General features: G+C 51.8%; 1 protein-coding gene across 12 annotated transcripts in view; it reads right to left on the reverse strand.

The window, feature by feature from the left end:
- Positions 1 to 2,899: 2,899 nt before the first annotated feature.
- The window catches only part of ADGRB1 (adhesion G protein-coupled receptor B1), a 132,522-nt gene continuing 121,182 nt past the window's right edge, over positions 2,900 to 14,239 (reverse strand). For 7 of the 12 annotated variants that reach the window (XM_038759999.1, XM_038759998.1, XM_038760003.1 and 4 more), the window contains 5 exons: positions 11,609 to 11,663; positions 9,320 to 10,035; positions 8,641 to 8,676; positions 7,603 to 7,707; positions 2,900 to 5,304 (listed from right to left, as the gene is read on the reverse strand). In XM_038759999.1, coding sequence (XP_038615927.1) covers positions 5,107 to 5,304; positions 7,603 to 7,707; positions 8,641 to 8,676; positions 9,320 to 10,035; positions 11,609 to 11,663 — 1,110 coding nt within the window. In that variant the 3' untranslated portion in view covers positions 2,900 to 5,106. The remainder of the gene's footprint in view (positions 5,305 to 7,602; positions 7,708 to 8,640; positions 8,677 to 9,319; positions 10,036 to 11,608; positions 11,664 to 14,239) is intronic. The other 5 variants (XM_038760002.1, XM_038760000.1, XM_038760009.1 and 2 more) reach the window with 1 other exon arrangement.

Genomic DNA, 14,239 nt, shown 5'->3' on the forward strand with positions numbered 1-14,239 from the left:
ACAAATACCATTAAAAAAAATCAATCAATCAATCAATCCCCTGGCCTCCAACACCCAGGCAGTTTCCTCACCTTCCTTCTTAACTCATCCCAGGAAGTCCTTCTGGTGTCTGACCTAAGTTTCTCTGGCTGTGGGTATAAATTCTCCTGCAATAGTGTAGATGTTTGTCCCCGAGACAGGGCAATGGATGAAATGATCCCTTCAGCCCCTCCTCCCTTCCATCAGTTATCTCTGGCTCCCTCTGGCTCTGAACCTTGAAAACCTCCAGTTTGGAGCTAGAAGCAGGGAGCTGGAGGAGAGAGGAGAAGTCTCCCTATTTCTCCCAGCCCCAATTCCCACAGTGGCCGGGAGAACAGATTTTCCATCCCAGCGCTTTGAGTAGCAGAGAGGGCTCCCAGGGCTTCCGAGACCCACGGGCTCTCTCTGAGGCCTCCTGGAAGGATCTGCCTGAAGGATCTGCCTGCCGGCTTTCAGGGATCCCAGAGACAGAAGGGCTTGGCCTCCCCGGACTCACTAGGGGCTGCAGCCTCTGCTTTGGGAAGGAGCGTGCCCTGGGACCAATCGCCATTGGGCAGGCATGTACAAGGTCACACAGAGAAGCAGCGTGGCTCAGTGGAAAGAGCAGGGGCTTTGGAGTCAGAGGTCATGGGTTCAAATCCCGGCTCCGCCAATTGCCAGCTGTGTGACTGTGTGCCACAGTTCCTTCATCTGTCAAATGGGGATTAAGACTGTGAGCCCCCCCGTGGGACAACCTGATCACCTTGTAACCTCCCCAGTGCTTAGAACAGTGCTTTGCACATAGTAAGAGCTTAATAAATGCCATTATTATTATTATTATTACATGCAGGCAGGCACACCCGTGCAAATGTACATACTCACACATGGCATTCACAGTTAGTCATCCATATTTATTGAGCACTTACTCTGTGCAGAGCACTGTACTAAGCGCTTAGGAAAATACAATATAACAATAAACAGACACGTACCCTTCCCACAATGAGTTTATAGTAGAGAAGCAGCATGGCCTAGTGGGAAAAGCATGGGCCTGGGAGTCAAAGGTTGTGAGTTCTAATCCCGGCTCTGCCATATGTCTGCTGTGTGACTTTGGGCAAGTCATTTCACTTCTCTGGTCCTCAGTTACCTCATCTGTAAAATGGGGATCAAAACTGTGAGCCCTATGAGGGACATGGACTGTGTCCAACCTGATTAACTTGTATCTAACCCAGCACTTAGAACAGTAATAATAATAATAATGGCATTTATTAAGCACTTACTATGTGCAAAGCACTGTTCTAAGCGCTGCGGAGGTTACAAGGTGATCAGGTTGTCCCACGGGGGCTCACAATCTTAATCCCCATTTTAAAGATGAGGTAACTGAGGCACAGAGAAGTTAAGTGACTTGCTCAAAATCACACAGCTGACAATTGGCGGAGCCAGGATTCGAACCCATGAACTCTGACTCCAAAGCCCGTGCTCTTTCCACTGAGCCACGCTGCTTCCCAGTACTTGGCACATGGTAAGCGCTTAACAAATACCACAATTATTGGAAAAGCAGGGTGGCTTAGTGGAAAGAGCACGGGTGTGGGAGTCAGAGGATGTGGGTGCTAATCCCAGCTCCACCACTTGTCTGCTGTGTGACCTTGGGCAAGCCACTTCACTTCTCTGTGCCTTAGTTACCTCATTTGGAAAATGGGGATTAAGAATGTGAGCCCCACGTGGGGCAACCTGATTACCTTGTATCTACCCCAGTACTTAGAACAGTATTTGGTGCATAGTAATCATTATTATTATTATTATTAGAGTGGGAGGCAGACCTTAATATAAAGAAATAAATTACAGATTTGTGCATAAGTGCTGTGGAGCTTGGAAGGAATGAATAAAAGGAGCTAGTCACTGCAATGCAGAAGCGAGTGGAAGAAAAGGAAAGGAAGGCTTAGTCAGGCAAGGCTTTGAAGGCAGGGGAGAGTAATTGTCCATGGGATATGGGAGGGAGGGCATTTCAGGGCAGAGGCAGGATGTGGGTGAGAAGTCAGCCAAGAGATAATGATACTACTACTACTACTAATAATGGTATTTATTAAGCACTTACTATGTGTTCTAAGTGCTGGGTAGATTCAAGGTAATCAAGCTGTCCCACGTGGGTCTCACAGTCTTAATCTCCATTTCCCAGATGAGGTAACTGAGGCACAGAGAAGTTAAGTGGCTTACCCAAGGTCACACAGCAGACAAGTGGTGGAGCCGGCATTAGAACTCATGTCCTCTGACGCCCAAGCCCGTGCTCTTTTCACTAAGCCATGCTGGTAATCCCACATACAGATGCACACACATAAGTAGACCCAAGTGCACTCTCCCAGCCCTGCCTGGCTGGGAGAGAGGCAACTCTTAGAAGACTCCTGGGATGGAATGAGGGAGGCAGGGCTCTTCTCTCCCGCTGGGCTCCTCCACTCACTGCTTCATGGACCAATGTATATGCTGATGGCTAATGGCCTTAGTGTCCAGTCAAGGCACCAACATGGCATGGTCATCTGTACGGCCATAAGCCCAGATGGAGCTCAGAGGGGCTCAGAGCAGGGGTCCCCAGTCTCCAGCATGTCCAGGGACAACCTGAAGTCTTCCCTGAGGTCGAGTTCCAGCTCAGTATAGTGCCTGGTGCGTAGTAAGCATTTAACAAATACCATTTTTTTTTAAGTTGGGGGTGTGCTGGGGTTCTCAACCAAACAGTTGGACCTCGCCGGACCCAGAGGGTTTTTTCCGCGAAGCCCCGCCAAGGGCTGACAACCTAGGTCTGACCACCTCGGACTGACCACCTCTGGACAGGGATCAGTTCAGCCAGCCTCTGTCACACTACCCACTGCTGGGCAAAGAGGAGAGACCACCACAAAGGGGACGGCGCTCGCGTTGACATTTTGCTTTTATTAGAAATAAGACACAGTCATTTGTGCTCTGAAAACTGTACAGAAAAAAGTGATAGACAAGGAGACTGAAGAGGAGGAGGTGGAGGAAGGGTGGGGGGAGGTGGGAAAATATAACAAAATAAACCGGAGAAACGGAGCGAAAGAGTAGAATCTCAACAGTTATTAAAACATTTATTTCCTTAATTACATCACATGGTTAATGTCCTGTCAGTTGACCAAGGCAGAGGGAAAGGGCAGACAAGGCATCGATGAGAAGAGAGAAGGGGTGAGGAAGGAGGGAGAAAAATAATGAAAACACAGTAGAAAGATATCTGTATGCTAAAATTCATTAAGTGTAATTATAATAATTACAATATTATACATCACGGCTGCTAAGGCCTTTGTGCTTTCCTCAACATATATAATCTAAAATCTGACAATTACATCACAGTTTTAAAGTATTTCTCCAAGTCCTCTTAACTGTTTCACTATTTGAATTAAAAAAAATTATTGAATTTGTTTTTTTTTTAATATGGTACAGCTAATGACAAGATAAATGTCATATATAGTTCTTTGCTTCTTTAAAAATGGCACAAAAATGCTTGCATATCAAGCAGCTTCTTTCCGGGTGTGGGGAGGGAGGGGTCAGATAACTGGCCAGTTTGGAGCCACCGTGTGGGCTAGGGGGTGATTAGAAAGAAATCTACAGCAACAGAAAGTACAGCAATTCAACCAGGCTCTGGTCTGGAGATGTTCTGAGCTGACCCGGTGTTTGGTTCCTCTGGGCCCCTCTCCTGACCTTTATTCTCTTGGTGAGGAAGGGGGTGTCTAGGGGATTGGGGGGGGGGCAAGTTGATGGGGAGAAAGAGAGGGACTGTGAGTCCCCAGGGCTGGCCCGGACAAGGCGTAGAGGGTGTGACTCAGAAACATGAAAACACAGCACTGGACCCAGGCCTTATCCCTCTTTCTCTACCCCCGGGAACAGAACATCTCTTTCCTACCCCTCCCCAAATCCATGTACATGAAGTGGGGGTGAGGGGCAGCAGTGGGGGTAAGGGGTGGCAATCTGCACTGGACTCGGGGGCACTGGCCTTCTGGGTGGACCAGATTGATGGGAAGTGAAGCGGGGAGGAGAGCGGGTCTCGAGATGACAAATGCCAAGAAAAGAAAGTGCTCGGGTTTCAAGTTCTCTTTTTATTGAAGAAAAGAAAAGGAGAGAGAAAAAAATAGATTTTTTTTCCCCAAGAGGGTGTTAGTGATCAGCCATTTTGTCCCCCATCTTGGTGTCTTGGGAGGCAAGGGTGAGGTGGCCATTTTCTCCATACAGGTCCTGGAGACTGGCAGGAGCAGGCCAGGGTGGGCTGGGGAGAGCAAGCTAGTCTGCCTGCTTCACCCTCTGGGGATGGGTTGAGCAGGGACCAGCTGGCTCACGCCTGGGGATACCAAGGGGGTGTCAGGTTGAGTCTTTAAAAAAAAGAAAGAACTGAGGCCTGGTGTGGGAGCGTCCTCCCCCGAGGCCAGTCAAGTGCCTGTGCCCAGGCTATAGGGAGGATGAATCTCTCCACGTCCTGCCTCACTCCCCACCAACTCTCCCGATCTGGGGGTCTCCCTGCTGTGGGGGAGACAGATGCCTCTTCTCTTGCTCTTTCTGCCATGGGGAAGAGCAGTCTCTGGTGCCCTGGGGCCTTGAGAGGCAGGTGACCACCTTCCTTCTGGGGTCGGCTGGGCCAGGCCTGAGGAGGGAAGTCTGAGCAGGACGATGCGGGGAGGGGGGTTGGGGACCATCCCCTTGCCCCAGTCTGGATGCCATGTCCTATGTCTTTGAGAGAAATCTCACAGGGAGAGTATGACAGGGGGGCCTCTTGTCCTGATGGTCCAGGGGCTCCCCTCCTGGGGTTCCCAGCTCCGGAGAGAGAGGCTTGTCATCCTTGAGTGTCCATGGAGTCTCCATCCTCACCCCTCCCCTCTTCCACCGCATCCCGTGCCCTCTTCCACCCCCCTTGAGCTGTCCCAAAGATCCCTGCTTCATCAGAAAGGTTCCACCACCAAACTGGTGTCCTTCCCAAGCTCTCTCCTGCTCTGCCCCGTTCTTCCTCGGTTCCGCTGTGAACTGAATCGCGTGTTGTCGTGGGTGTCTATTGAATTTTTGTCTTCTGGGGTTGGGGGAAGGGGGGCAGTGAGTCTCTCTTCCTGCCTGCCCTGTCCCCTGCTCTCAGACCTCAGTCTGGAGGTCGATTATGTCTTGCCCCACTAGGGGTATTGTGGCGCCTGTTTTCTCCCATTCCACCGTTTTGAGTTCCAAAGGAGATGGGGCGAGGGGCTCCAGGTCCTTTTTCACCCACGAAGGGGGCGAGTGAACTTTCCTGCTGCTTTCCCACGGTCTTTTGTTTGGTGTCTGCTGCTTCTCTGGCTGTGGAAGGCAGAGAGCAGGGAAAACAAGAAGACCAGGGAGAGAGAAACAGAGAAAGATGGGGGCAGGGGGCAGGGGGTAGGGGGGAGAGAAAGAGAGAGGGGGAGAGAGAAAGAGAGGGAGAGAGAAAGACAGAAACATTGTTAGCCCAACAACGGTAATGCAGTATTCCACCGTTGCTGTTAGGTTCAGACCTACTAGCCTGCAGGAATGCATACCAGCCAGCCAAAGTTTCCGCACTCCCCCAGTACCAACTCATGTTGTAGCATGAGAAGCAGCGTGGCTCAGTGGAAAGATCCCGGGCTTGGGAGTCAGAGGTCATGGGTTCTAATCCCGGCTCTGCCACTTGTCAGCTGTGTGATTTTGGGCAAGTCACTTCACTTCTCTGTACCTCAGTTACCTCATCTGTAAATTGGGGATTAAGACTGTGAGCCCCATATAGGACAACCTGATCCCCTTGTATCCTCCCCAGCGCTTAGAAAAGTGCTTCACACATAGTAAGCACTTAACAAATGCCATCATTATTATCATCATATCAGAGCAAAAATGTAGCTAAATGGCAGCAAATCTCAGGAGATTTGAAGTCCAGCTGGGGAGGGGAGCATTGGAGGGCACTGGATGGGAGGGATCCTCTGCGAGTGAGGATTATGGATAGAAAATATTGGAGAGTCACTTCTTTCCTGACAGGAGCCAATAACCTTGAGAAGCTCATTCTGGTCCAGAATCCTGTTTTGCTGCAGTCTCTCAATCAGGATGGGGAGAGCTTTGAAAGTTGCCGATGTGGCACCTGCTCCCCCCCCCCAACCCCCACATCACTTAATTAATGCTCTTTGACCCTGAAAATGGTGAAGATACCGTTAAATGATCAAAAGCATTGATTGAGCACACGCTATGTTCAGGGTGCTGTACCAAACACTTAGAAGAATATAATAGAGGAAGATGAGATCCCCTCCCTCAGGGAGCTTCACTCCTTAGTGGAGGAGCTTAAAATCTAATGGTGTACAGAGTGCTGCACCACATTCTGGGGACGTGGAGGGAGAAGACATGGTCCCTGCCTCAGGGAATTGACAGTCTGACTGGGAGACAACAAGGCAGACAGACAGACATGGAGAGGAGAAATCACAATCCTCCCTCACTTTCCCCAGGAGACAAGGGCCAGTTGCAGCCTTAGACATGAAGCCTCGTGAAACACAAGCAAATAGAACTTAAAAACACAAATAGCTGTTCTCCTACCTACCTAGACTGGGATCCCCATGTGGGACAGGGACTGAGTCCAGACCGATAAACTTGCATCTACCCTAGTGCTCGGAACAGTGTTTGACACCTATCAAGCAATCAACGGACAAATCAAGAGCTTTGGAGAGTAAAATATAACACAGTTGGTAGACACATTCCCTACCCATGATGAGCTCAAAGTTCTGAGGACGAGCTTTACAGTCAAGTGCTTAACAAATACTATTTAAAACAAATACCAAGTGATTAAGTAAGCCAAGAATTTAAATGGAACTACACACGTGCATGCAACGCAAAGATGGTCCTGCAAACTGAGAGTATTCAGAGTGATCCTAGCCAGGCAGGTCTAATCTAGGAAGACTTCCTGGAAGTGGTGGGCTCCAGCAATATTGAAGAAAATATGGTGGAGGGGGTGATGTTGTGAAACGTGATCTCCCTCTCTCTGAGGCCAAGGTGAAGAAATGAAGAAAAAACCTCAGCTGCAGGAAGGATTTAAATGAGACCCAAGGAAGTTTCTATGGCATTGGGATGGGGGATTGGGTGAGATTGTGCACTCTCCTTCTCTGCAGGTTTTCCAAAAGAGAAAGAGATCTCCAACATGCTGGATCTGATTCGTGGCTCACACCCCATCTGTGGGTCTTACTGAGTGACTACTGTGTGCAGAGCACTATACTAAATGCTCAGGGAGACCACAAGTGAGTAGCTGACAAGCCCTGGCTCTCCAGGAGCTTACAAATTTAATATATTCAGAAGTGTCTCCTTGTCTTCCTTTTCTCCAGCCTGGAGCCCATATACACCCCCTACAACCCCTCAGCCTCCAATAGAACCCTGCTCTGCTGCTGCTCCCCAAACCAAGGGCTGCTAGCCCAGCTGAGGGAGGTGACACCTGCTGCCAGGGGCACTGAAGCTTGGATCCTCTGAGTCCCCAGGAGGTTCCTGGCACAGGAGTCTTGGCACTGTCCAATTCGCCACTACCCCTTTCAAGGAGGAAGTCAGCCCCCCGGGTCAGCCCCCTTTTGGCTCCTTGTTGTGTGAGGCTTGGGGGTGTTCGGTAAAGGGACTGACCTTGCTCTCTGTGGGCGGCAGCTCTTTCTCCTTCTCTGCATGCTGCAGCTTCCGATTCAGGTCCTGGAACATGTCCTGGTGACGCTTCCTTGTGTGCATGATTTTCTAGAATGGAAAGGGAAAAAAAAAGTCTGAGCATGTTTGGGGTCTGGGGGCAGGGGTAGAGAGAGAGACAGAGAGAGACAGAGAAAGAGGTATTGACATCGCTTCATTGGCTGTTCTATTTTCCCCAGGCTTTTCTGGGCTGGCATGGAGACCAAGCTGCCTTGCTGTGTGACTTGGGGTAAGTTGCTTAGCCTCTCTCTATTTCCAGACTCCCCTGGGTAACACATGGCCAACTTGATTAGGTTTAAGTTTTCATTTAAATCCAAACTCGACCCCAAGCCCCACCTGTCAGGCAGGGACCCACCTTTCCCCCAAAGTCTTTTGCCCCCACAAAGTGTGCTGGAAGAAGTGGAGACACCTCTGCAGTGCCCTCCCATCAAGATCTCTGTGAAGGAGATTTAGATTTCCTTGGTTGAAATGGAGGAAGGGAAGCCCAGAGAGACTAAGCTACTTTCCCAGAGTCACACAGCCAACAGGGTATTTTTAATGGTATTTATCAAGCGCTTATTATGTGTCAAACACTGTTCTAAGCACTGGGGTAGGTACAAGTTAATTAGGTCAGACACAGTCCCTATCCTGCATGGGGCTCACAGTCTAGGTAGGAGAGAGGACAGGTATTGAATCCATATTTTACAAATGAGGAAATTGAGGCACAGAGAGGTTAAGTGACTTTCCCAAGGTCACACAGCAAGTAATTAGCAGAGCTGGGAGTAGAACCCAGGTCCTCTGACTCCCAGGCTCGTATTCTCTCCAGTGGGTCATTCTTCTTCTCATTCTAGTTCAGGATCGCCCTGCCCCAGGAGACACCGGTTCCTGTGGGTCTTTGGCTGACACAGCAGTGTGGAGGTGTTGAGGATTCTGGGTCTTGCCCAGAAGGCCACTTGGCAACCAGAAGAGGAACTCACCCACTTGGCAACCAGGAGAGGGACTCACCTCAAAATCCAGCTCCGCATACCGGGATTTCCTCCTCTGCAAAGCCAAAGAGGGAGAGGGGTTAGATGGCCATCGCCCTAGGAGGCGTTGGCAGGAATATTCCCCAGGCCCAGCTGATGGGGCCCCCTGGTTGTCCGGCCCCCAAGCTGCCAGACTCTCACGGCCAGCTCCATCGGTGGCCAGTGTGCCTGGGGAAGTCCCGCGACGGTGGGAAAGAGGCAATGGGTTTGATGCCAGCCCGACTCCCAAGCCCCCACTCACCGGGCCCACTCTGTGTGTCCATTTCTACAATTCAGCTCTGGGAGCTGAAAGGCCCAGGGCGGCACGGCTGGCAGACAAGGGAGATTGTGTCCTTCTGCATGTCTTCAGGCTGGCCCACTGGCTTCCCCCATTGCCTCTACTCCCTTCCATGCCTCCATCGCACCATGTCTCTTCCAGTCACCTCCACAAGGGAGGTGAACCACCCAAGAAACCCCACTCAGCAGGATCCAGCCCTCCCTGGCCAGAGCTTGGCACTCTCAGGGCCAACACGGGTCCCGGGGACCCTGCTTAAAGTGCGCTTTGTCTAGACTCCCTCATAAAACCCACCCCCACTTAGAGGGGTCCAACTGCTACAACTCCTCATCCCTGAGGCAACCAACCCTACCACCCCGGGGAGAGGGAGGCCAGAGAGGCTCACCTCCAAAGAGCTCATGGAGAGCGTGGAGACCGCCTCGCCTTTGGACACTGGGGCCGAGTGACCGGGGTCCCCCGGCTCGCCAAGAGTGTTGGCGTGTGCTGGCTCGACGGAGAGGGTCTGGGGGGGCGGGGGCAGTGGCGGGTGAGGCGGCGGCGGGTGCGGTGGCTGCGGTGGTGGATGCTGCTGCTGTTGCGTCACGGGAGAGCTCTTGGCCTCGGCTCGGGCCGGGTGCTCCCGGGGCGGGCTCTTAACAGTGAAGCCCGGTGGGTCGGTCATGCTCAGGTGGATGAGGCGCGTCTGAGGCATCTGGTCGATGTTGATGCTGTACCTGCCCTCTTCCTTGGGTGGCTTGGCCCGTGCCGGGGCAGTGCCCGTGGGCAGGATGACGTAGCTGCTGTCATGGGCTTTCTCCTGGGCCCGGCTCAGCTCCGAGTCCAACTTCTTGAAGATGTCCCCGTCGCAGATGTAGATCGACTTGGGGCCCTTGTCCTTCTTCAAGGTGAGGGTGTGGTTGGCAAACTCGCTGAGGCTGACCCCGGTCAGGTAATGGGGTGAGCTCTGCAGGTGAGCCTTGGACACGTTGGCTGGAAGACTGTTGAAGTTGGAAGGGCCCTTGACGGGGTGGAGCTTGAGCTTCTCCTCGTCCTGAAGCGACGGGCGCTTGAGCGTGCCTGTGATGGTGGAGGCCCTGCAGGCCGAGATGTCCTTATTGAGCACTGGAAGAGAAAATAGCAAGGCTTCAGTAGCAACCCCCGGTGGTGGCTTCTGGGCAAGTACCCCAGCCACCATGGGCCCACCTGGTCCTCGAGGGCCAGAGGGTGGATTGGTGTCAGAGGGGGCTCATTTGGGAGGGTCAGATTGGAACCGTGGCTTCCTCTGCTCTAGGCCCTGGGAAGGTTACTCCCCTGCCATGGGCCTGCTCTGTTGACATGGACGGGAGGGCGGGCAGGTGGCAGGCAGCGGGCGGGGGGGGACCAGGAGAGCTGGTAGGAGAGTGGGTGGAGAGGACATTCACATCACAAGAGTGCCGGAGAGGAATAGGGGAGGCCTTGCCAAGGCTTACTTCCTCAGCACCTCAGCTATAGAGAGAAGGACCACTGGGGGTTTGAGCATGGGACATGAAGGGGGCTGGAATCTGAAAACAAGGTAATTGCACCATCACGTAACAGCATGAAGGGATTGGGGGAGAGAAGGAGAGAGAGAGAAAGAGAGAAACAGACTTAGACAAACACAGAGAGTCAGCCTTATGGAGACACAGAAAGAGCCAGGGACTGACACACAGAGACAGTCAGAGGCTTAGAGAGAGTCAGGCACTGAAAAAGGCAGAGGATGGGGTCTCTCCACAGAATTCTGAGATTCCCTGGAGCCCATGTAGTTCCAGGCTAGGAAAGCCTGGCTTGGGAAAAGGAAACGAACCCCAGGGGCTGGAGAAGGTGGGGTGGAGGCAGAATGCATTCTAGATTAGGGTCAAGGTCAAAAGTCAGCCTCAAGGGTCAGGATTCTGCAGAGTCATATGAGTAGGGTGGACCTGTGAAAAATAAACCACTAGGACAAGAGACAGCAGACAGCACAATCCCAAGGAGGGAAGGGAAAGGGAGAGAAATGGAGAGGAAGGGAGGACAGATTGGGGGAACTGAGCTTGCATTGTGGGAGGGGACCAGGGGCTGGATCAGGGAAAGGCCTATTTAATGGGTGGGAATACTGGGGAGCATGGTGTGGGGGAGGTCATTGCCTGAGGGTAAGGCCAACAGTCTGGAATGGGCAGGGGCAGGACCAGAGTCAGAGGACATAAAAATGTCATAGGGACGTGCCCAGGGAGGGGTCAGTGATTTAGGGTCAGGTCAGGGATGGAGAACTAGGGAGGAGTCAGATTCTGTGGGGAGTCCAAGGTCTGCCTGGATATCACTGAGAGCTCACCAGTGAGCTAGACTGGGACAATGGCCACTTGCCAGGCCCTCAAGTCACCCATGATGGGCAGGAGCTGGCAGGAGCTGGTCAGAAGGACACAGGTGAGTGGACTCTGATGCCGGTGATTAGTTCAGATAAGAAATGACACAGAAATGGCTTCTGCCCAGAGACATAACTAACATCTCAGAGCACGGAATCAGGCAGGCAGCACCGGGACAGGTGGGGGCTTGTGGTCTGGCTATTAGGATGGAGACAAAGAGCTGGGACAGTGGGGGGGAGACACACACACAACACCCTCCCCCTCCCCACAAAGACACAACACAGAATAAAGAGAAATAGCCAAGATGGACCCCCAGCATAGGTCCCTTGTTGATTTCTCACCTGTCAGGTGCTCACCTGATCTACATGCCATATCCACATCTTTCTCAAAATCGGTCTGAAAGACAGAAAGAGCAGAGATCCGGATCAATGGGACAAGAGGCCAAGTGTGAGGAAAGAGAAGAGAACAGGACACCTTCACTTACCTTCCCTGACAGTGAGGAGGTTGAGACACCGAGAAAGCAGAGGAGAGCTGAGTGACTGAACAGCCCGGACACATGGGAAGAGAAAGTTGGAACCAAGGGGCAAACACTGGTGGCCTAAAGTTTGGCTGCCACTACCAGATTGAGCCTAGGCACAGCAGGAGGGATTTCAGTTAGACACTGGGTAGAACTTCCCAGTCGAGAAGGTATAGGTGGAGCCTTCACTGCCAGATAGACATTCATTCAATCGTATTTATTGAGCGCTTACTGTGAGCAGAGCACTGTACTAAGTGCTTGGCTGTGGGTCGTGAAGGCCTCAAGGATTCTCTCAGACCTGGATGCTGGGGGGGCAACAGCAAGGCCAGTTGTGCAGCAGCCCATGAGATCTGCACCCGCAACTCGAAGAGGCATCCTTCACCATCTGCTGATGACTCCTGGACACCGGTGTCTCGATCTCTGTCAGGGCTGCCGCAAGCTCACTGATGCCTCGGCGGGGAAGCAGGGCCTCGGGACCCCAGACGCTCAGGCTCAAGTCCCCCAGCCAACCACTCCCAAGGCAGATGGGTTCCTTTGCCATGGGGACAGAATGGGCGAGTGGGTCTCACTGTGCCAATGCTTCCAGAATACAACACTGGAGTCTGTTTCATCAGCCAGAACAGGGTACAGGGTGAGGGGCCCACGGGGGCCTGGCATGGAGGAGGATGGGAGACCATGCTTCCTCTCAAGGGAGACAATGGGGCAGAAGTGCTGTTCCCCAAACCTGCAGCCCCCAGGGGTGATGAGAAGCTCCTACTGGAGCAATTGGGAGGTTACAGGTCCGAAGAAAACTAAAAGGAAATACTGCTCCGCCCTGTGGGAGGCTGTGCAGGTGGAAGAGCAGTAGTTTAAAGAGGGCTTTGGACAAATTCGAGGGTCAATGGCGGGTTACTAGTGATGGAGCACTAGGCCCAGACCAGGAAACAGCAGGGTGGCAAGTAAGACAAACCATTACTGACTTTGAGGTTGTGAATTTTTCTCCTCTTTGGCTTTCTCGTCCCTCCAATGGCCTGATCTGGAAGCAGAGGTTGGGCATGGGAAGGGCTTCTGGGGAGGCCCCCTGCCCTGTACACTCGAGGGAAAGTCAGGGGGTTTAAACGTCCGATTTGTTACCATGAGGCAGAAGTCCAGGAGGTCACAGTTCCTGCAAGTGCTTGTTGTCCCTATCAGAGTGAGGATACTAGGCTGGACAGACCACTCATCTGACTCCCTAAGGCACAGCCTTGGGTCATATGCTCTCAGCTATGTGGTCAATAATCTCTCCCAGTTTGTAGGGAAAGCTCTGCCTTAAATCAGTCTCTTCCTGGGCTGGACATGGCCGTGAAAATTGACCCAGAATAATGATCCCAGAGTCCTCAAGGGAGAACTGAGGACAGGCACCAAGGGGCGAATCTGAAGTATCACCAGACAGGAGTGCTGTCTCCCCTCCCCTTCCCATCACCCCAACTCGCTCCCTTTGCACTACACCCCGCCCCCGGCCCCACAGCACTTGTATATATATGTACATATCTATCATTCTATTTATTTACATTAACGCCTGTTTGCTTATTTTGAAGAAGCGTGGCTCAGTGGAAAGAGCACAGGCTTTGGAGTCAGAGGTCATGGGTTCAAATCCCAGCTCTGCCAATTGTCAGCTGTGTGACTTTGGGCAAGTCATTTAACTTCTCTGTGCCTCAGTTACCTCATCTGTAAAATGGGGTTTAAGACTGTGAGCCCTCCATGGGACAACCTGATCACCTTGTAACCTCCCTAGAGCTTAGAACAGTGCTTTGCACATAGCGCTTAATAAATGTCATTATTATTATTATGTGTATATATCTATAATTCTATTTATTTATATTGATGCAATTGATGCCTGTTTACTTGTTTTGATGTCTGTCTCCCCCCTTCTAGGCTGTAAGCCCGTTGTGGGCAAGGACTGACTCTACTGCTGAATTGTACTTTCCAAGTGCTTAGTATAATGCTCTGCACACAGTAAGCACTCAATAAATGCAATCGAATGAATGAATACTGTTTCCATAGTTCCCTGTCATCTCTAGAAATTCCAGATTGGAAGGATAGGATGCCAATGTAGCAGGAGGGATTGAGTTAATGACTTGTCCAAACTTCTGGATGCAAAGGTGAGAGCTTGGCAGAGGGAAGATGACAAGGCCTCATTTGCCCCAGAACAGCTGGATCTTTTCTTACCGAATACCAAGACTAGCCTCCCTGGGTTTCTACCTTCTAGAACTGAGGGCGGTTTGGGCCTCTGAGCCGGGGCAGGGAGATACTGGTGGTGAGATGGGATGAATAAGGCAAAAGCCTGAGAAGGCTGGCCTGAAAGATGCTGGAAGCTGTTTCTTCTCTCACTGAGGACCCCAGAAGAGGAAATGGGCTTTTACTGCAGCAAGTAAGATTTAGGGTGGATCGCTCACATATGCCAGAACACAACTCACTCCACCTCCAAAGAATTAAG

The sequence above is a fragment of the Tachyglossus aculeatus genome, chromosome 18 (genome assembly GCF_015852505.1).
Source record: "Tachyglossus aculeatus isolate mTacAcu1 chromosome 18, mTacAcu1.pri, whole genome shotgun sequence".
Classification (NCBI taxonomy): Eukaryota; Metazoa; Chordata; class Mammalia; order Monotremata; family Tachyglossidae; genus Tachyglossus; species Tachyglossus aculeatus.